The sequence below is a fragment of the Camelina sativa genome, chromosome 2 (assembly GCF_000633955.1).
Source record: "Camelina sativa cultivar DH55 chromosome 2, Cs, whole genome shotgun sequence".
In the NCBI taxonomy this organism is placed as follows: Eukaryota; Viridiplantae; Streptophyta; class Magnoliopsida; order Brassicales; family Brassicaceae; genus Camelina; species Camelina sativa.
This window is the reverse complement of record NC_025686.1, coordinates 19,953,714-19,973,303: the sequence shown is the minus strand read 5'-3', so window position 1 is coordinate 19,973,303 and position 19,590 is coordinate 19,953,714. Positions and strand designations below refer to the sequence as shown.

Below are 19,590 nucleotides of genomic sequence, written 5' to 3'. Positions count from 1 at the left end.
TTAAGGAAGATACGAAATCATGATCTCTCGGGTTCTTGATGTCAATTTTGATTCGATCCGTTGGTAAGGTTTTTCAATATTATCCTCAATGAATTATTTCTAAAACACAACGACATTCTTTGTAAATAACTATTAAAACAAATATTTGTTTTCAATATGTTCTTAAGACAAAGATTTGTTTTCAATATGTTCTTAAGAAATGTTAATATAGAAATAAGTGGCATGCCTAATGGGAGCTGAAACTCAAGACATATTCCCAAAGTCAGGGCATGAATCAATATGTGTGAAAGTGTCGTATACTGTTACATTCGTTTCAAATCTGTTCTATACACTTGTGACTTGTCTCGTGGGAAATGTGGGTCAGTGGAGTGATCAATTGACACCTTAACAGGTTTAAGTAATTACACCATTAATTAACACGTTAATATATTCAGAGATTAGAGAAACTAGAGAGGAACTGGAGTTGCTTGAGGAGAGGATTAAGAGTTTCCATGAGCTTCTCACAGGGATGGTTATGAATGCCTTCGTAAGTCGTTACGACCACGTTTGGATCTTTTGCCAATCTTTGCACTTGTTTCTTCACGTTGCATGTGTGGTACGTACACCTGTAATAGCTCCTGCATTTTTTGAAACAAGATTAATAGTGACATTGTGACAATATATGTTATATAATATGACAAGGTTTTTTCAAAATTTGTCTCACATATAGTGACATATATATATATATATATCTATATATATATTGTGAAATTATATATTTTACATAGTAACTATAGGATAATAATCATGTTACAAAGAAACCCTTTCTTTTAATATATGATCACATCATAAAATTCCAAAATAACAAGAGTATAGGTTTAGCAAGAGGTTGATTTAATAACTGTTTTCTTCAGCCTAGCTAGAAATTATTGTAATTTTGCAACTAAAAAGTATATTTTCTATATGTATATATCGTGTAACGTTAAACACAAACAAGATCGTCGATCGAGCCAGACCTGCCGGTTGTTAAGCTAACTAATCTTTTCTTTAGCCATGATAGTTTTTGGTCGATTCTGTATATGGAAATCAACTTTAAATACACTAATTAATATATACGATGACTATACAAGCAATATGGTGTGTAAGTACCTGGGATGAGCATTGTTCTTGACAGATTTCTGGCCGTACTTTCGCCAACGATAACCATCATCAAGAACATCATCATCACTCCTCGTATGAAAAGCAATCCTTGGAACTTTCCTCGATCTCTTCTCTTTCTCTTTATTCTTCCCTTTCTCTCCAATTTGATCATTCTCAGGCGCTGGTGGCGGCACATGCACGTGAAAGCTTTCTGGATACCAAGAAGAAGAAGAGGAAGGCTCTACTTCGCCGGAAAATGTTAATGGAGGCATCATCGTTAGAGTTTTGTCCACAAAGGAAGAGAAGGTGTTGTTGTTTTCGACATCTAGGTTTAACATACGATTAATGTCTTCTCTTTCCATTGTTAATTATAAGTCTCTTTCTCTCTTTATCTCTCACTATATTTTTATAGATGTGTAATGATAGGTTGTGAAGACAAACGAAGGAGGAGAAGAAGAAGAAGAAGTAAGGGTAAAAGGGCATTGAGGCCAACTAAGTTCACCTAATTTTCTGTTCAACTGCTTTTTACTTCCATTTAGTTTACTTGTAATTATTATACATTTATTATTATCGATCTCTTTCATTTTTCCTATCTCTTTTCTTCTTCTTCTTTTTAATATGAGAGATTGTATTGGCTTGGGACAACATATATATGTCGTCATGTCATGTGATAATTTCTTATAAAATATTAATTACTTGATATACAAACCTAATAATGTATATGTTTGCTTAATTAATTAGAGTTTACAGTCCTAAGGATATACGGTATATGTATGTTTATTAAAAGTTCAAAATATACATCAAATTGTACTTGATGCAACTATTTACAAATTTTTGGTAAGCGCTACTAACTTACTATATACCTTTCTTTCTTAAAAAGTAATTTTTGTTTTGTTTTGCTACTGATGATCCTAATATAATTTATACTGTAGATCATACCCTCATCACTAGAACGTACGAGTAACCCATTCAAATTCAATCCTATCAATTTATGGAACTTATGGTTAAAGGTACGTGTAGTAGTCATTGCATACATATATATCATAATTAATAGAATGTTCAGATCGAATTTAGAATCAAACTGATGTACATGTAACTTGGTAATTAAGTAGAATGTTTTGTCCTACATAAAAAATTTTCGAAACTAGTTACATTGGCTCGTTCCTGTAACCAATATAAAAGAAAAAATTTCGGCTACCCATTTGACTCTACTGATCTTATATCAAGATTCATCATTTTCTGTCTCAGAAATTTACTATGAATAAAAACAACACATAATTAGATATTTATATGTAAAGGTAAAGGTGAGATTGGTAATTAACATCAAACGTATATAACTATATATGTTTATAAACTATATGTAAATGACCCGCGATCATAAACTATAGCATATCATTGATTTTGTTACGTATGTCATTTACAATTGAAGCGTAGCGTAATTAAAATGGCGTGTATCAAAAGTACGGATAAACGACTAATTCAACTTAATCATGTTAATTATGGTTGTAGTGGTTAAGAATCTTATTTGACTCGATCTCAACATAAAGTTAAGCCTCTTTTACGTACTCTATAAAGTATAAACACGTACGTGGAAGTTTCCCTTCTTGACCTATAATACAATGTAGTGATGTACATACGTAAATTAACATAAATCTCACTGTTACGACTTACGACTTTGTATGCGAAGATGAGAGAGCATGCGTTTGTTTCTCTTCCTCATGTTTTGTTCCTCTTCCTCATCTTTGTCTAAGGCAAAAGAAAGAAGTAAAAACCACTGAAATTTTAAAATTCAAAGATAAATATTTTCACTTTTGGTAGTCATTAGAGGAAGATGGAAGGTTATAAATTGGGAAATTTGGTGGTCTAGCATTTCCAGGAATGAAGGTGGACTGAGATTTCACATAAGAAACTTCAGTTTGGCTTGTCTAAGAAAAAAACTTTGGAGAATAATATACAAAACAGGATAAATAAATAAAAATTTACAAAACTGAATTCATTTATTGATAAAAAAAACATAACGTTCCGATGGTCACTGCCAACAGATTCATATATTGTAGGTTTTATTTGTGTACGAAAAAAAATATTTGTTCTAAAAATTTGAAAAACTTGTTGATTTACATTTGACCATATAAAATCCGTATGAGATCACGTTTTGTTTTGTCTTTACGTCGCAAAAATTTGAAAATTATTTTTTCACTAGATTATTTATTTTGAGACTGCTCTAATTCATATATGTTTAACTATATATAAAAAAAAATCAAAACTTTTTTTTACACAAACAGTAAGTGAACTTTGTTGATATAACTCATTTCTTTTTTAATCTAAACCTCTTTATGCACCATAATTTCTTTAATATGAATACTCTATTTTTTTTTGGGCAAAGCATAGAAATACTCTAAAAAATGGAAAATCTATACTATTTGGGTTGAGAAACGTTTAATTTCACTAGCTGGGTTCTTCTAGAGTTAGGCCCAATGGCCCATTTTTCTTCTTTCGGTTTCTCTCCCCTATACCTATCTCTCTTTTATTGTCTCCGAACTTTGAAGAGAAGGAAACATCATCATCAGGCCACGATTCCAATGGCGTCGATTCTGGGGGATTTGCCTTCCTTTGATCCTCACAATTTCAGTCAACATCGTCCCTCCGATCCTTCTAATCCCTCTGTTAGTTCTTTCCCCCCAATCCATCTTCTATTTTGTCTTCCCCGTTTCTTCGACTCTTGGGATGATTTTTTTAAAGATGTTTTATGATCTCTGTTTTGTCTGAGAACTATTCAGAATTTTTAATTTCACGGATCTGAGTTCGTTTTACTTGGTCGTATTGTTAAAAAAAAATGTGTTCTTTGTTGATCCAAATTTTGATATTCAAATTGTTCAAAGAGTAAATTCGAATTGGGTATCTGGTTTACTTGATCTGATCCAAAAGTTTCAATTTTTCATCAATATTGTTCGAAACCATGAAATAAGTAGCCATTTTTGACAGGACTGGTTGATCCTAGAATCATAATTTCTGTTTACATTGGATTTAGTTATCTCATATCAACTGTAAATTAGTATGCAAGTTTTCAATTTTTTTTTGGTTTTGTTTGAGTTAAAGGTTAGATTTTTGATCTGTTATTATCAAAGATATGAGTTTTTGTTCATATTTTTCTTGCAGAGGATGATACCTACCACCTATCGTCCTACTCACAACCGCACACTTCCACCACCAGATCAAGGTGAAACCAAAAATCTCGTTTTCTTAGGCTAGAAATTTTCGAATTTTGTTACATGTTATAGCGTCTGGGCTTTTTGAAGTTGTGATCTTGGCTAGAGACTGACTGATCTTTGAACTTGCTTTGATAGAGCGATCTAGTTACTCTGTTTACCATGAATCACTTCTTAAGGCAAATAAAATGGGTGTTGATCATATTTCAACAGTCTCGAGTTTTTTCATGGATCACATCTTCGCTTTTACCAATGTTGTATCTTGTTTGTTTTGTGTATAGTGATAACTACAGAAGTGAAAAACATACTCATACGCAGCTTCTATCAACGAGCTGAAGAAAAGGTATCATAAGAAAACTCAACTCTTATTCCTCATAGTTCTTCTTGATTCTTTTATTCATATCACCGTTGTTTCCCTCATATATACAGTTCATAACACATAATTTCTTCAGAGAATATACAAAAGACAATATAGAACAAATCTTAAACTTCTTCAGATGACCAAACTGTTGATTTTGGCTGTTTTCTCCTATATCTCTTTAACTTTTTTGTTCTTGTAAAATTTGTCATTTGCAGTTGAGACCAAAGAGACCGGCTTCAGACCATCTGGCAGCAGAGCACGGGAACAAGCATTTCCGCTTTGCTGCGTCTTCTTCATCATCTACGCAGGGATTATAAAAACCCTAACCTGGTTCAAAGCCTATAAACAATGTATGAGTTCTTATTAGTGTTTTTTTTTCAATGTAGAGAAAAAAAAAAGATAAGAGCAGTTCACGAAAGGGAATGTACATAACATTAATGTTTCTTTTATATTTTACTTCAAAATCAGATCGTACTGAACTTTTTGTTTTACTCGGAACCGAACAAAAGTCTTAATCTGACCCGAATGGCAATAACATTGACCCTAAACACTATCTTTTCACAAAGTAATCGAATTCGGTTTGGACAACGAATTAACAACTCGTTTTACTTTCCAAACCAAATTTACAATTGAATTGGATTGGATAGGATCGAGAACCCTAATTTGAATCTTCCTGATCCGTGCGTTTGTCTTCTTCTTCTTCTTTACACAAAAAAAAGAAATACAAATTCACCAATTGTGAAAATGAAGACTATAAGAAAACACACTTTAATGAGTCGTCAAAACTTTCCTTTGCATTTTCTTTTCTGTTTTAGGAATCAAATTGGTTTAGCGATTTTATAGAGATATTAATTGAGTATTCGATTTTGAATTGCTATATTTAAAATTTTAACTTTGTAAATAAATATAACTTAAAGAGTAGAACACAAAACGTACTTTAAAAATATAGATCTGTGTGTGCATTATGTTTGTTTGTTTGTTTCCGTATATACATTTTAAAGACATTATCGATGGGCTAAGTTATGGTCTTTCCGTATATACGTTAACTGTAACTTATAAATATTAAATACAATATTAAAATTTTGTTGGATATTATAACCACATACACACTGTAACGTTGTCAATGTTATTTGGTATATGAGTTTTGTTGGTTTGGTTTTACCATATATTAGGATTTGACCCGCGGTATACTGCAGGAATATAATTTATAAAATTTAAAATTTAAAATTTATGTTATATTTGTTTGTTATTTTGTTATTGTTTTATTAATTTTTAGATTTTTCTAGTTATCAATATTTATTTGATTTACTGAGACGATTTTAATTTTTTATATATAATTTTATGTTTTTTAAATAAAATGATTAAGTTTTATTGATTTTTAATATATATATTAAAATATTATTTAGGTTTTGACCCATGGTACATCGTATAATTGTGTTTTTTTTATGTAGAACAATATAGAGATATGTTGGAAGTAAATTTTTTTTTATGTAAATACATATATAACGTGAGTAGAATATGCAAGTTAATAAATTTAGAACTCATACGACAATAATTTTAAACCTAGCCTGTACTATTGAATCACGTTTTTTGGATTTTTCACTAATCAATAAAATAAAATAGATGATTTGGCTCGAAATAAAATAATTTGGTTAGATATAATAGATATTTAAAATAAGTTCTTAAAATATGTTTATTTTAAACAATCACAATTAGATTAGTGAAATATATTTAAAATGATGAAAATTACCCTTTTGAAAAAAAATATATATTCTGAAGTTGTATATTGTTTCAGTTCTAATTGAAAATGTCAAATAGTCTGCTTTAATAAAATAAAACTAACGTTCCATATATAAATTATCACCAAACCCACGTTAGAAACACCATCGTCACTTACGATTTTTAAAAGCTTTCATTCTTTAAAAGCTTTCATTCTTATAATCAAAGATTTTCTCCCTCCTTTACTTCTTCTCCACCTCCTCTTCTAATTTTCTGCAGTTTTTTTTTATTCTTTTTTTTTTTATTCTTAATTCCATCAGTCCCTTAATCCCATCGGTCATCAACATCTCAGCGATTAAGCTCCGATTTGGCCGAGTTTATAAGATTTTTCCGATCTCAGTCAGAAGAATGATTTTTTAAAAGTATTGGGTAAAAGTTTTGTGTTTTCTCTCGATCTCAGTTAAAAAGACTTATGATTTCTTTTAAACCGTGGGTAAAAAATATTATTTTTCCCAGTTTCAATCAGAAAGACTAATGTTTTTTATATAAGTCGTTTGTAACATGATCTTACACCAGCTTTGGTCTAAACTCATACGCACAAAAGAGAACATGACAAAACATCATTAATTTGATATTTTGTCTTGTGATCTCTCTTGGGTACTAAAGAAAATCAAGCCAAAGAAGGAAAAAAAAAAGACAATTACAACAAACCACAAACAAAAAAATACACGAAAAAAAGAAATTCACATAAACCTTTGTTTTGCAAATATTTATCCGTTTTGAAAAAAACCCCAAAAAAACTAAAGCATTGAGAATAATGATATAGATTACAAATATTTATAGTGAGTAGAGAAAAATTTGGTGAGAAAGTATATGAAATCTTCGTGAGAATATATTATCTATAAATTTCCAATTGCAATTCAAAGTTGAAATCATATGATATAGAAATAATTAATTACTCTGTAATGTTAATTAATATGTTTCCAAAAATATAAGGCAATTAAAAATACGGATAATTGATTATGTGATTTTTATGACATGTTGTGTTTAATATATTCCTAAAGTTCTGAATTTATGGTATTTGGTTATTTATTTTGTCGATTTTGTGAGATATATTTTAGGAAACTAACTCATTTTGTCGATTTCACATAAATTGATTATAGTTTTTTTTTGCAAATATGTAGAGATAAATTTTGTAAATAAATTTTAAATAAGCAAAAGTGAAGGGTAGAACCCAAAAATGTACTTCAAAAATGTATATATACTGAATTAAATGTATTTCTTCTTGTTCTTGTTAAAGTTAAATATTTGGGAATATTGGTTTTCTACTAATTCGAAATTTAGGTTGTCATTTTTAGAAACTTTATTAATGTCAAAATAATTATGGGGATTGTAAATTTTTTGTTATGGAAAATTGATTATATCCTTTAAATTTGAGAGATTATATCTTCTCTAAAGATAGTTTTGAATATTTTATGGGAATAAAATTTTAATGGGTAGAGTAGTTTTTGGAAAAATCAAAATGTATAGATGTTGTCTAGATTTTATGCGAATAAACGTACAAAATTGTTCCGATTTAAGATGTTTTAGGAAATGAGTTTCTGTGCAATATTATTTTTGGAAACTGTTTAGGGGTTAATGTTATAAAAAAAAAATTAAATAAGCAAAACTTAAAGGGCATAACACAAAATGTACTTCAAAAATGTTAATATAAATATTGAATCATGTTTGTTTTATCGTAGGATTAGAAACTCTTCTTTAGTTTTAAATTATTCTATCAAATTATATTTTTTTTTGAACTATAAAAACATTTTAATGTCTTCAAATTAGTTTGATAAAACAACGAAAAATAATAAATATAACATATATTATTATTGAGTATTGTGTGTTTTTCAAATATTAAACATCTACTTTATGAATTAACCTATCATAATATATATATATATATATATATATATATGAGATATATTTACACTTTAAAAAATATGAAAACATTTTATATATCTTTAATTTTTAATCTCGAGTTTTACTTAGACTGACAATAACAAAAAAAATAGTTTTAAAAAAGTAAAACATACAGTGTATTATTATTAAGTATTGTATGTTTTCTGGGGGAAAAGCAAAAATGCCCCTTTTTCCCTTCCACTTTTTAAAAATGCCCTTGGGAAGGGTCCATTTTTAAGGGTACCCCTTTTTTTGGTGAAAAAGACTTTTTTACCCTTAATGAAGGAAACCTAATTTTCTCTACTTCGCCGTGCTTCTCTCCTTCTTCAACCGACGATTCTCTCTCCTTCGTTCATCGGCGATTCTGCGCGGCGATTCACGATCCTTCTTCGCGGTGATTCTCGATCCTTCTTCGCGGCGATTCTGCGCTTTCATCTCTCGTATACGTAATTCCCGACATTGATTCTGGTTCTAACGCAGGCAGGTTCATTCTTTCTTTTTTTCTTTCTGGGTTTATCAATTTGTACTATCGCTTTTTTAAATTTAGGGCTTTTAAATTTCTTTGATATCGATTTGGAATATGTAAACTCTTTTAAATTTGGATTTATGTTCTTTTAAAACAGTTTTTAAAAGCCTCTTCAGTTTCTTTGATATCGATCCAGATTCAGATCTGATGCATTCAGATCGATAATTGTGTTTGATATGGATTTGAAATTAGTAAAGTCTTGTAAATTTGGATTTTTGTTATCTCTTGTAAAACACTTTTTGAAAGTCCCTGTTAAACCATTTGATATCAATTTTTAGATCGGTCGTAGTTGAATTATGTCGATAAAGTGTGTTGATAAGATGACTTCAGATCGATAACGTGTGATGTTGATTTTTAAAAACCCTTTTAAAACTCTTGTAAATCCGTTGAAAAGTCTAATTAAGTGTTTTTTGTTAACAGATGGCATCAAGTGATTTTGAACCCCTTGCACTACCAGAACCAACATATGGTATGGGTTTAGAACCAATTGTTGGAGCAAACATATGTCAACATTCGGACTTAAGCCTAGTTGCCAAAGTTAAACATACATTAGGAAAAGCATCTTTCACGAAGCTTCAATCTTCCTTCCTTGGGCACATCATCAATCTTTCAGCCAGAGACATTGTATTTTCTGGGAAAATATTCTACTACTTGATGCTGAGAAGGCTGAAGACAAGAGGGAGAAACTTATGGTTTACAGTCGACATGCAACCTCTTCGGTTTTCCATGAGAGAGTTCTTCCTTACAACAGGTAATTATAAAGTGTTTGCAATGGTTTTAAAAACCTTTTAAAACCCTTTTAAAACCCTTTTAAAACCTTTTAAAACCCTTTTAAAACCTTTTAAAACCCCTTTAAAACCTTTTAAAAGGGTTTATAACCTTTTAAAACTATTGTAAAAGGGTTTTTCCTGTTTTAGAAGTTTTTAAATCCTTTTAAAACTCTTTTAAAAGGGATTTAAAAGGGTTTTAGAATAGTTTATATTAGGCAAAGTTTGAACAAACTAACATCATTGTTTTATTAAACATAGGGATTCAATGCGAACCTATTCATAGAGAACCAAGGAATAACGGCAAAGATCCAATTAGTGATCCATATTCTTGGGCGGTGAGAGGAGATTACACTTTAACTCAACTTCAATATCGACTATTTAATGAACCAGAAGAGGGTGAAGAACCTTTGGATGACAAGGAAAAGGAATGCCTCGCTGCAGTTGTATTAACAGAAGGTATTTTGATGACACCAAATTCAACAGAGAAGATACCTCTGTCTAGGCTGAAGCATGCATCGGATTTCGAGATGTATACAGCCCAACCATGGGGCAAGGAAGCGTATAACATTCTCGCCACATGCATTCAGAAATTCGATAAAAATACTTGGTTCAAAGGTCAGTATAGTGTCAAGGGATTTCCCATGGCATTATATATATGGGCCTTGAGTGCTGTTCCAATTTTTGGTGATAAATTTGCGAGAAGATGTAATTTTTCCAGAACATTCTATCCACTGATTCTCAACTGGCAATCAAGTCGTTTTGCAAGGTTTGATGATGTTGTTGAAGCTATTAAGACAGCAACTTGTGTAAGTTTTGAATTCTATTAAAAGTGTAGTTTTGATTATTCATTGGTTATCTATATTTGATGAGTTTTGTTTTGATGGATTTTGATTATTTTTGTAGGTTGAAGTCAAAACAATAATTGGAGATCCAGAAGAATATAAGCATTTGGTTGATAAAGATGACAATGATTTTGAAGAAGTTATTGGCTTGGTTATGAAAGGCTATAGGTTGAAGAAAGAAGAATGGTCTACAAGATTAGTTGATATTTACTGTGCTTTGGGAGAGTTGGGTGACAAAATGGGGGAAAAATTGCCAGACTTTGAGAAACAAGAGAAAATGGAGAAAAATTTGTCAGATTCAGAAAAACTTGACATAATCCTCTTTATGTTAGATGACTTCAACAAAAGACTAGAAGCCATTGAAGAAGCTGTCAAAACCACATCAGGGAAAGATAAGGATAAAGGAGTAAGATTACAAGATCGCACCTTTTCGCATATATTCGACACTAAACTCTTTAAACTGAGGTCCTTTTTTTTCTTTTCCCTTTGCAGTCTCACGAAGATGAAGATGGACAGAATAGAAATGAAGAGGTTATAAATGAAGAGGTCAGTATCTATTTTAAAAGTTTTTCTGTTTAAAAAGTGTTTTTAACGGATTTACAGCATAACACTGATTAAAGGGCAACCATAGTGACTTAAACCTTTTAAAACCCTTTTGAAACAGAATGTAAAACCTTAAAAATGATGTTGTTATATGTTCTTTTTTTTTGTTGCAGGCTGGCAAACAAAATGTTGATGGAGATATTGCTAGAGAAGATTTCGTAGAAAGCCAGTCTGCAGATTCTGTCCGTCCATCAAACACACAAGATGGGAGCTACGCTGCAGATGATGAAAACACTCAAAAAACTGGTGGTGATGATGGTAATTACTTTGAAGAAACACCAAAGGTACATATATCTAGTATTTTTATAAGTTCTCAAATATCCTTTTAAAAGCCTGTTGTAAACCACAATTGTTATCATCTTTGAAGGATAAATCTCCTTCTCCACGCCCTTCTACACCAAAATTTGATCTTCTTTCTGAAGAAGATGAGGATAGTGGAAAAGATAAAAGCATTGATAAAGAGAAGGGAGCAAGCAGTAAGAAGAGAGTTTTGAGAGAGAGAAAACAGGTAAATCATTAATTTTTTATATAGTTGTTATGAGTATTTTAAAAGATTTCATCAAGTAAACCAAGAAATGATGAACTGCAGAGAAAGTGTAAGCAAAGCAATGATGGTGATGATGATGTTATGAACAGAAAAGAGGTTAGTAACTAGTTGTATAATGTTTTACATTTTATTAAATGTTTTACAAAAAATTGTGATTTTCTTGAGGCACTACAGAGGAAGAAGCGTAAACCAAGTGACAACCCAGATGCTGATATTCAAGCTAGAGAAGGGGTATGTATCTAACTTAATTATTTATTTCTATGAGATATTTAAAATGTTTTCCAGTGTATCGATATAAAGTGCGAAATTTTTTTGTTTTGTAAAGCCACAGAAAAAGAAGATTAAATCTGATGATGTTGGTGGTGTGCAAAGAAAAAGTGAACGAAATACAATTCCTTCTATTCACACTCAGCCGCCTTACACGGCCGAGAAGAAGAAGGACCCAATACTTTATCCTTTTTCCAAAGTTGATAAGACCCGGTTAGATGTATTTAGTGACTGGAAGAATTCAAGGAAAGCAAAGTAAGTTTTAGTTTCTAGCAACAAAAGTAAAAGTTCAATTAGTCTTTTAACAGATGTATTCATGGTTTTGAAAGTATTCTTGATTATTCTGTTTATTTTTGGATGTAGGCAACTAACAATTCTGGGTAAAAAAGTTGATGCCAAGTGGTTCACAACACTAGAGACGCCAGGGAAGTCGTTAACAACAATGGTATGATAACAAAGCTTAAGGTTTTACAAATGTGTTGTTAACGTTTCATGGGGTTTTAAAAAGGTTTTAAAAAGGTTTTAAAGAGTTTTAAAAGGGTTTTTAAAAGTGTTTACAAGAGGTTTAAAAGGTTTTAAAAGGAATTAAAATATGTCTTTTAAGCGTTTTCAAAGATTTACAATGTGTTTAAATTGGTTTACAAGATGATGTGTGACCGGGTCTGAACTTATTTATATGAGTTATTTGACAACAAGACTTGTTCTAATCTGTTTTTTGTTGTTGTTTAGCATGTTGATACAGTTGTGAAGTTGTTAAGCAGAAGAGAAGAAAGTCATCCGCACTTCTATAAAAGCAAATCATTGACGTTGGCTGAAACTTCTTTTTTGAGAGAGATTGATGAATATTACTCAATATTCGTTGACAACAAAGATGAATATGAGTTCCCTGAAGAAGGATTCAGTCAACTCTTCAAGGAAGCACCTACAAACAAAATACTGGCGCCAATGTTGGTTAAGGAAAGGCTTTGGATGCCATTGATGATCAATTTGGAGAAGAAGGAGATGATTATCTACGACTTGGGCAAGCATTTCTACACCAACAAAATTAAAGACAAACAGGTGGGTGCATATGCTGTTGCAATGCCTTATATTGCCCAGAAGAAGTTTGGGATGAAAAATGATACAAAGAAATCTCCGTTCAGAATCAGTATTATAAATTGCATACCTCAGGTAAATACTGTTGAGCTTGTTTTCTAGTTTTTTGATATGGTCTCTGTAAATACTTTGGACTCTTCACTTTGTTTTTTCTTGATAGGTTGATAAGATTGAAGATAGTGGTGTCTTCATGCTGAAGACAATCGAATGTTTGGCTATGAGCATAACAACACATGGCAATCTTAAAAATGAGTCAATTGGTGATTTACGGAAGAAAATGGCGGTTGATATCTTTGCAGGTCAGTGTAGGTTTTTACATGGTTATTTAAACTGGTTTTAGATGGGTTAACAACTTTTGTATTGCAATGTATTTTAAATGGTTCTAACATCAATTATATTATATTTGCAGAATTACAAAATGACTAGGATAATGGAAGTTTGCATCTTGCTGGTATATGAACGTGATCGCAGGAATGGTGCTTTAGATTATTGCATCAAGAACAATATTTTTGCATCAAGAACAATATTATTGCATCAAGAACAATATTATAACTTAACATATTCTAAAAATATGTTAAGTTACTCCTTTTATATATATACTTCGTTTAAGATTAAGTATTTACAATGAAGTTTAAAACGTTGTTTATCATTTCCGAATCCTTTTAAAAACTTTTTAAAACTCTTGTAAATCCTATAAAATTTATTGAAATACCCAAAAAAATCCCTTTTAATCCTTTTAAAATACGTTTTAAAACACTTGTAAATCCTTTAAAATCATTGAAATACCCAAAAAATCCCTTTTAATCCTTTTAAAATACGTTTTAAAACACTTTTAAATCCTTTAAAATCATTGAAATACCCAGAAAAAAACCCCTTTTAACCTTTTAAAACGCTTGTAAAAACTTTTAAATGGTTTTAATACTATATTTTAAATGATTTTACAATGTTTTTGTATAATAAGGGTGAAAGCCCTAGGCCTAGGCCCAAATAGTAAAATATAACCTCCACTCCCCCCCCGTGTATCAATTGTCCCTAAAAACTAGGGTTTCTCTTTCAAAAAGTCGCGAAATTCACTCAAATCTGTATTTGCCTAAATTGGGTTCTCGATTTCGTCGGATTGCAGACACGAAATCGTCGGATTGAAAGTAGAAGTCGGCTGATTGGGTACGCGAGGACTTCAAATTGCAATTTCTCTTTGTCGAATTACGGACTCTTCTTCTTCCTCGTTTTTCCTCTCAGTCCTCTATTCGAATTCGTCGTCTCTTCTTCTCCCTTTTGTAAGTTTGGTTTGGAATTTAATTTTGACTTCAATTTCTATTTCAATATGAAATTTTATGATGTTTTGGTGAACTCGGAATACGAAGGTTGGAAATTTATCAATGTCTTTAAAAAGTTTTAAATTGGTTTTAAAATAGGATTTATAAGGGATATTGGGTGCATGCCTTGAATATGTTCTCTGTAAACAATGTTGACAGGTTTTGCGATATGAGTAATTTTGAAGATTCCGCGAAGAAACTGTGCTTTCCAAAAAGATTAATCACGCCAGGCACAGAGGGAGATACATTAGAAAGAGTTACTAAATATTCTTCAGAGCAAGCTGTTTTGGCGAGTGTAAAGAATGCATTAAAAATAAAAGAGTTCCAGCAGTTAGAGAAGTCTTTCTTGGGTCCAATTATAGAATTTGTTAATCGGAAAAATATCAAGTTCTCGAGTCAACTGGTCCACCACTTACTACAGAGGAGGATTTTGTCTGCGAAAAACGAGCTCTGGTTTGCATTTGATGATCAACCTATGCGATTTTCGCTAAGGGAATTCGTCATTACAACAGGCCTTCCCGTAGGCACTGTTCCATCAGGTACTGTTACATCGAAAAAAGATTTGTGGATGAATGATAAAATGACCTGCAAACGTCTTCTTGATACTTTGAAAGTTAAAGGGAAAGACATGAAATCTGAGGAAAGAATTAGATTAGGTGCTTTGATACTAGTGGAGGGGATATTGATAGCTCAAAATCCAGTAGTTCAAATTCCCTTAAAGAATTTGCTGAGAGCCAGTAGTTTTGAGAATTTCTGTAAGTATCCTTGGGGTGAAATTGCTTACGAATCATTAGTGAGAGATGTGAAACAAATGACTGTGGGAACGTTGGCAAAGAAACAGTATGGAATGGCTGGCTTTCCATTTGCAATCCAAATCTGGTTGTTATCTTCAGTTCGACAGCTAGGGGAACATTTTGGTGTTAGGGAAAGCATTTCAAGCCAAAATCAACATCTCCCACTGATCTTGCAATGGCAAAAGACATCTTCCCCAAAATTCAATGAAATAAAATTTGTTTTCGAGTCTTGCAAGGTACCATTACTTCTCTAGAACTATTTTTTTTTTGTTTTCCAACAGTTTTAAAACACATTGTAAACCCTTTTAAAAAAATGTTAGTAATGTAATTTAGATTTACAATGTGTTTTAAACTGGTTTACAAGACTTTACAACGGATTTACAAGGGATTTCTAGAGTTATAAAAGAGTTTTAAAAGGTTTTACAATATCTATATAAGACTTTTGATATATAATATGAATCGATTTTTCTTTGCAGTTTGAAGTGAAAACAATTGTTGGTGATCCCGATGAATATAGCCATTTGGTTATGCCACCGAATGATGAAGACAAGGATTTTGACGAAGTTGTTAAACTTGTAATCCAAGGCTATAGGATGACTAAGGAGGAATGGATTCAAGGATTTATTCAAGTTGAAAAGGGAGAACAAAATCAAAAAAAGCGTGTGAGAGAAGCTGCAGGGCCATTCTTGAATCAAACTAACAAAAAAAAAAGAATATCTTTTAGTGAGAAAATTGACATGATTTTAAAAACATGTCAACTTACTCACAAAAGATTAGTGAGACTGGAGAATCATGTGGGGATCACTACTGCTGCTGCAACACCACAATGGGAATCAAGGGCATTTCAAGAAGAGGAAGTACCAGCCTCGGCAACTGCATTTCAAGAAGAGGAAGTACCAGCCTCTGCAACTGCATTTCAAGAAGAGGAAGTACCAGCCTCTGCAACTGCTTCCCAAAAAGAGGAAGTACCAGCCTCTGCAACTGCTTTCCAAGAAGAGGAAGTACAAGCCTCTGCCACTTCTTTTCAAGAAGAGGAAGTACGAGCCTCTGCCCCCGATTTTGAAGAAGAGGAAGTACCACCTTCTCCAAGTAAATTTGTAAGTGAAAAAAAAACTTAGTTCCTTTTAAAATCATTTTAAAAGTGTTTTAAAGAGTTTTTAACAAAATCATATAATCGTTTTCAAAGGTTTTGCTAGTGTTTTAAATAGTATTAACAAAATTTACAACATTTCTAGGTATCTAAAGAAGATAATCAAGATTATCAACATGAGAAACATACTGACTTGAGAGGGGACCCAAGTGTTATTCCTGAAGAAAATACCCAGGATACTAATGAAAATGATCCACAAGAAGAGGATATGAATAATGATAAGGTATGTGTTACTTGAATATGATCGACAAATTTTAAAAACCTTGTAAAAACATATTTGAAAATAATTTACATATGGTTAAAAAAAAATATCATTATTTATGCAGGATGAGAAGCCTAACAGTGCTGATGATGTATACTCAAGCCAAGAAGAAGCGTACACTATTATATCGGATGACGAAGAGTGTATTAATATTTCAGATACTGAAGAAGACCCAAGCCAAGAAGAAGCTCCCACTCAAAAAGAAGACCCAAGCCAAGAAGAAGCTCCCACTCAACAAGAAGACCCAAGCCAACAAGAAGCTCCCACTCAACAAGAAGACCCAAGCCAACAAGAAGCTCCCACTCAACAAGAAGACCCAAGCCAACAAGAAGCTCCCACTCAACAAGAAGACCCAAGCCAACAAGAAGCTCCCACTCAACAAGAAGACCCAAGCCAACAAGAAGCTCCCACTCAACAAGAAGACCCAAGCCAACAAGAAGCTCCCACTCAACAAGAAGACCCAAGCCAACAAGAAGCTCCCACTCAACAAGAAGACCCAAGCCAACAAGAAGCTCCCACTCAACAAGAAGACCCAAGCCAACAAGAAGCTCCCACTCAACAAGAAGACCCAAGCCAACAAGAAGCTCCCACTCAACAAGAAGACCCAAGCCAACAAGAAGCTCCCACTCAACAAGAAGACCCAAGCCAAGAAGAAGCTCCCACTCAACAAGAAGACCCAAGCCAACAACAATATCACACCAGCCAGGAAATGGGCAGTTGTAAGTTGTTGAAGTCTTTATTATAAATGATTTTCCCTGTTGAAAATGACATATAATATTTTGTTTCTTATGTTTGTATTAGTGCAAACACCTACTACGCAGGAGAACAATATAAGTGACGAAGAAATGAAACAAATCGAGGAAGTTATAACTTCTTGGTCGAAGAGCGAGGACCTCAAAACTATGCTTTCGTCAATTGATAAAGTAAGTTTGAAAAAATCATATACTTGTTATCATAGGCGTTAAACATTAATAAAATTTGGATGTTCTACATTGTAGTATCTTTGGCAAGGGAATAAGTGGGAAAAAGTCTATGCCATGGATTTGATGACTAAAGAAGATGTAAAAAAAGTAACAAGGAGGGCAATATTAATTCTTCATCCTGACAAAATTCCTAAAGATGTTACTCCACAAATGAGATACCTTGGTACCAGAATGTTTTCAAAATTAAAGGTTAGTGAACCTCGACTTTTGTTATTTAAAGATTTTATGCACATTTTACTGTTATTTAATATTAACTTATATTTTTGTTTTCTTTTGCAGGAGTACAAGGACAAATACTTAGGTTAAGGAATTTGGCATCTTGCTGGTCGCATCAAGAAGAAATAATGAATGGCAAAGTATTTCAATGTTTAGTTTGCAAGTAGATTTTTAAAAATTGTCTTTTTAATGTTATGTTATTTCTTTTCGCTTGTAAAACTTTTTAAATGGTGTTAATCCTATAAACAGTTTAGTTATACATGAGTAGTTTGTTCAAACTTGCCTAATATACGAGGTTATTGCTTAAAAAACTGTTTTTAAAAAGGGTTTTAAAACCTTTTAAAAGGGTTTTAAAACCTTTTAAAAGGTTAAATCTTCTAAAACGGGTTAAAAGAATTTTAGAAGTTTTTGAAAACTTTTTTAACATCTTTTTAAACCTTTTAAAAAACCTTTTAAAACCATTGTAACTCTTTTAAAAACCATTTAGAAATTATTGCTGGTATATAAACGTGATCACATCAAAAAGAATATTGAATAGAATAGTATTTCAATGTTTTAGTATGCAAGTATATTTAAAAAAATGTCCTTTTAATGTAAAGTTATTTCTTTTCGCATGTAAAACCTTTTAAATGGTGTTAATCCTATAAATGGTGTTAAACTGTTTATAGGTTTTAAAAGGTTTTAAAAACCTTTTAAAATCTTTTAAAAGGTTAAATCTTCTAAAACGGGTTAATATTATTTTATGCTTCAAAAGGTTTTAAAAGGCTTTAAGAGAGCTTTAAAAGTGTTAAAAACCTTTTAAAACCTTTTTAGATGGTTTTAAAACCTTTTAAACGGGCATATAAATCTTTTAAACCTTTTAAACTTTTAAGATTATATCTTGTTTTAAGAAATTTTAAAAGGTTTTACAAATGGTTTATAATGATATATATCAATTTAGTTTGCTTTTTTAAAAGCTTTACAAGTTTTTCTAATATTAAAACAGTTAACTCTGAATAAAAAATATTTTTTAAAATAGAGTTTACAAGAGCAGAGACTGAAATATTTTATTACAAAGAACAAAAACAAGATAAATTATTCAAGAGTTCTTAAAAATAGATATGAACTATCTCAGTTTCCTCTCCCAGCATATTGATTAGTCATCTCTCTAGCCATGGCTTCAAACCTTCTCCTATCAGATTTGTAGAGGTTAGCAAGATATTCAATGGTCTGTTCCTCATCATTGACCTCTGGTTCAATCAACTTCTCCACTAATTCCTTGAAAACCTTAACAATGGACATGGGAGTCCAACAGTCGCGCCTCAAACGTTTTAGGTGAATGCCTCCCCTATCTGCTACATTTGGGTGGCAAATTCTTGTGATGAAAACAACCTGCATAATCAAGAAATTTTATTTAAAAAACTATTGAGTTGCTGCAAAAAAAGAGTACTAATAATCATGCTTGCTAAAATAAAAAGGAGTATAATCAAAAATAGATACCTTGGGGGGACTTCTTGGATAATCAGGTGGAAATGTAATCCTAAGTTTAAACACTCCCCCTTCATAAGGAGTATTCACCGGTCCGATTAGAGTAGCCTCCCAACGGAAAATGTCGTCATCAACAGTTACTAAAAAAAAGGCAAACACTCAATCTCTTTTATCCTTAACAGTAAAACAAATCTACTCTGAANCACAGTAAAACAAATCTACTCTGAAGATGTATGTGTTTACCTGCGGTGATGTTTGGCGAAAGATCCCTGTTCAGACATCTCATATCAGTCCTTACAAGGCTTGAAGGAGAAACATGGGCCATTACTGACGGATTGAAGGAAGAATGTAAATATATTTTTCGAATCTGGGAGATGATTTAGGAGACAAAGGTTTGATTTTT

General features: G+C 31.8%; 4 protein-coding genes across 5 annotated transcripts; 2 read left to right on the top strand and 2 right to left on the bottom strand.

The window, feature by feature from the left end:
* LOC104730202 (probable WRKY transcription factor 24) lies at positions 361-1,545 on the bottom strand. Of its 2 annotated transcripts, none has more exons than XM_010449340.2 (2): positions 1,129-1,545; positions 361-617 (listed from the first exon to the last, which is right to left on the bottom strand). In XM_010449340.2, exons 1-2 carry the CDS (start codon positions 1,479-1,481, stop codon positions 431-433), a joined length of 540 nt encoding a protein of 179 aa, XP_010447642.1. In that variant the 5' UTR covers positions 1,482-1,545; the 3' UTR covers positions 361-430. The 2 variants fall into 2 exon arrangements, with proteins under 2 accessions (XP_010447642.1, XP_010447650.1); XM_010449348.2 differs by lacking the exon at positions 361-617 and adding an exon at positions 743-1,052.
* On the top strand, positions 3,640-5,177 carry LOC104730193. Its single transcript, XM_010449330.1, has 4 exons — positions 3,640-3,782; positions 4,276-4,336; positions 4,607-4,668; positions 4,902-5,177. Exons 1-4 carry the CDS (start codon positions 3,699-3,701, stop codon positions 5,001-5,003), a joined length of 309 nt encoding a protein of 102 aa, XP_010447632.1. The 5' UTR covers positions 3,640-3,698; the 3' UTR covers positions 5,004-5,177.
* On the top strand, positions 9,296-13,518 carry LOC104754427. Its single transcript, XM_010476626.1, has 13 exons — positions 9,296-9,626; positions 9,904-10,451; positions 10,549-10,893; positions 10,980-11,033; positions 11,204-11,374; positions 11,458-11,598; positions 11,680-11,733; positions 11,812-11,868; positions 11,963-12,159; positions 12,268-12,349; positions 12,634-13,074; positions 13,160-13,298; positions 13,409-13,518. The coding sequence occupies exons 1-13, from the start codon at positions 9,296-9,298 to the stop codon at positions 13,423-13,425; spliced, it is 2,577 nt and encodes an 858-aa protein (XP_010474928.1). The 3' UTR covers positions 13,426-13,518.
* On the bottom strand, positions 18,831-19,512 carry LOC104754417 (ubiquitin-conjugating enzyme E2-16 kDa-like). Its single transcript, XM_010476613.1, has 3 exons — positions 19,431-19,512; positions 19,200-19,327; positions 18,831-19,091 (listed from the first exon to the last, which is right to left on the bottom strand). Exons 1-3 carry the CDS (start codon positions 19,510-19,512, stop codon positions 18,831-18,833), a joined length of 471 nt encoding a protein of 156 aa, XP_010474915.1.

What these genes read in the sequence shown, in the direction of transcription:
- LOC104730202 (XM_010449340.2), bottom strand. Translation starts at nt 1,481, where the DNA reads ATGGAAAGAGAAGACATTAATCGTATGTTAAACCTAGATGTCGAAAAC. An exon ending in AAGAACAATGCTCATCCCAG is followed by an intron (nt 618 to 1,128) that starts GTACTTACACAC and finishes CAAAAAATGCAG; the next exon opens with GAGCTATTACAGGTGTACGT.
- LOC104730193 (XM_010449330.1), top strand. Translation starts at nt 3,699, where the DNA reads ATGGCGTCGATTCTGGGGGATTTGCCTTCCTTTGATCCTCACAATTTC. An exon ending in CCGATCCTTCTAATCCCTCT is followed by an intron (nt 3,783 to 4,275) that starts GTTAGTTCTTTC and finishes TTTTTCTTGCAG; the next exon opens with AGGATGATACCTACCACCTA. An exon ending in ACTTCCACCACCAGATCAAG is followed by an intron (nt 4,337 to 4,606) that starts GTGAAACCAAAA and finishes TTTTGTGTATAG; the next exon opens with TGATAACTACAGAAGTGAAA.
- LOC104754427 (XM_010476626.1), top strand. Translation starts at nt 9,296, where the DNA reads ATGGCATCAAGTGATTTTGAACCCCTTGCACTACCAGAACCAACATAT. An exon ending in ATGTTATGAACAGAAAAGAG is followed by an intron (nt 11,734 to 11,811) that starts GTTAGTAACTAG and finishes GAGGCACTACAG; the next exon opens with AGGAAGAAGCGTAAACCAAG. An exon ending in TTATAAATTGCATACCTCAG is followed by an intron (nt 13,075 to 13,159) that starts GTAAATACTGTT and finishes TTTTCTTGATAG; the next exon opens with GTTGATAAGATTGAAGATAG.
- LOC104754417 (XM_010476613.1), bottom strand. Translation starts at nt 19,512, where the DNA reads ATGGCCCATGTTTCTCCTTCAAGCCTTGTAAGGACTGATATGAGATGT. An exon ending in TTCGCCAAACATCACCGCAG is followed by an intron (nt 19,328 to 19,430) that starts GTAAACACATAC and finishes CCTTTTTTTTAG; the next exon opens with TAACTGTTGATGACGACATT. An exon ending in ATCCAAGAAGTCCCCCCAAG is followed by an intron (nt 19,092 to 19,199) that starts GTATCTATTTTT and finishes TTGATTATGCAG; the next exon opens with GTTGTTTTCATCACAAGAAT.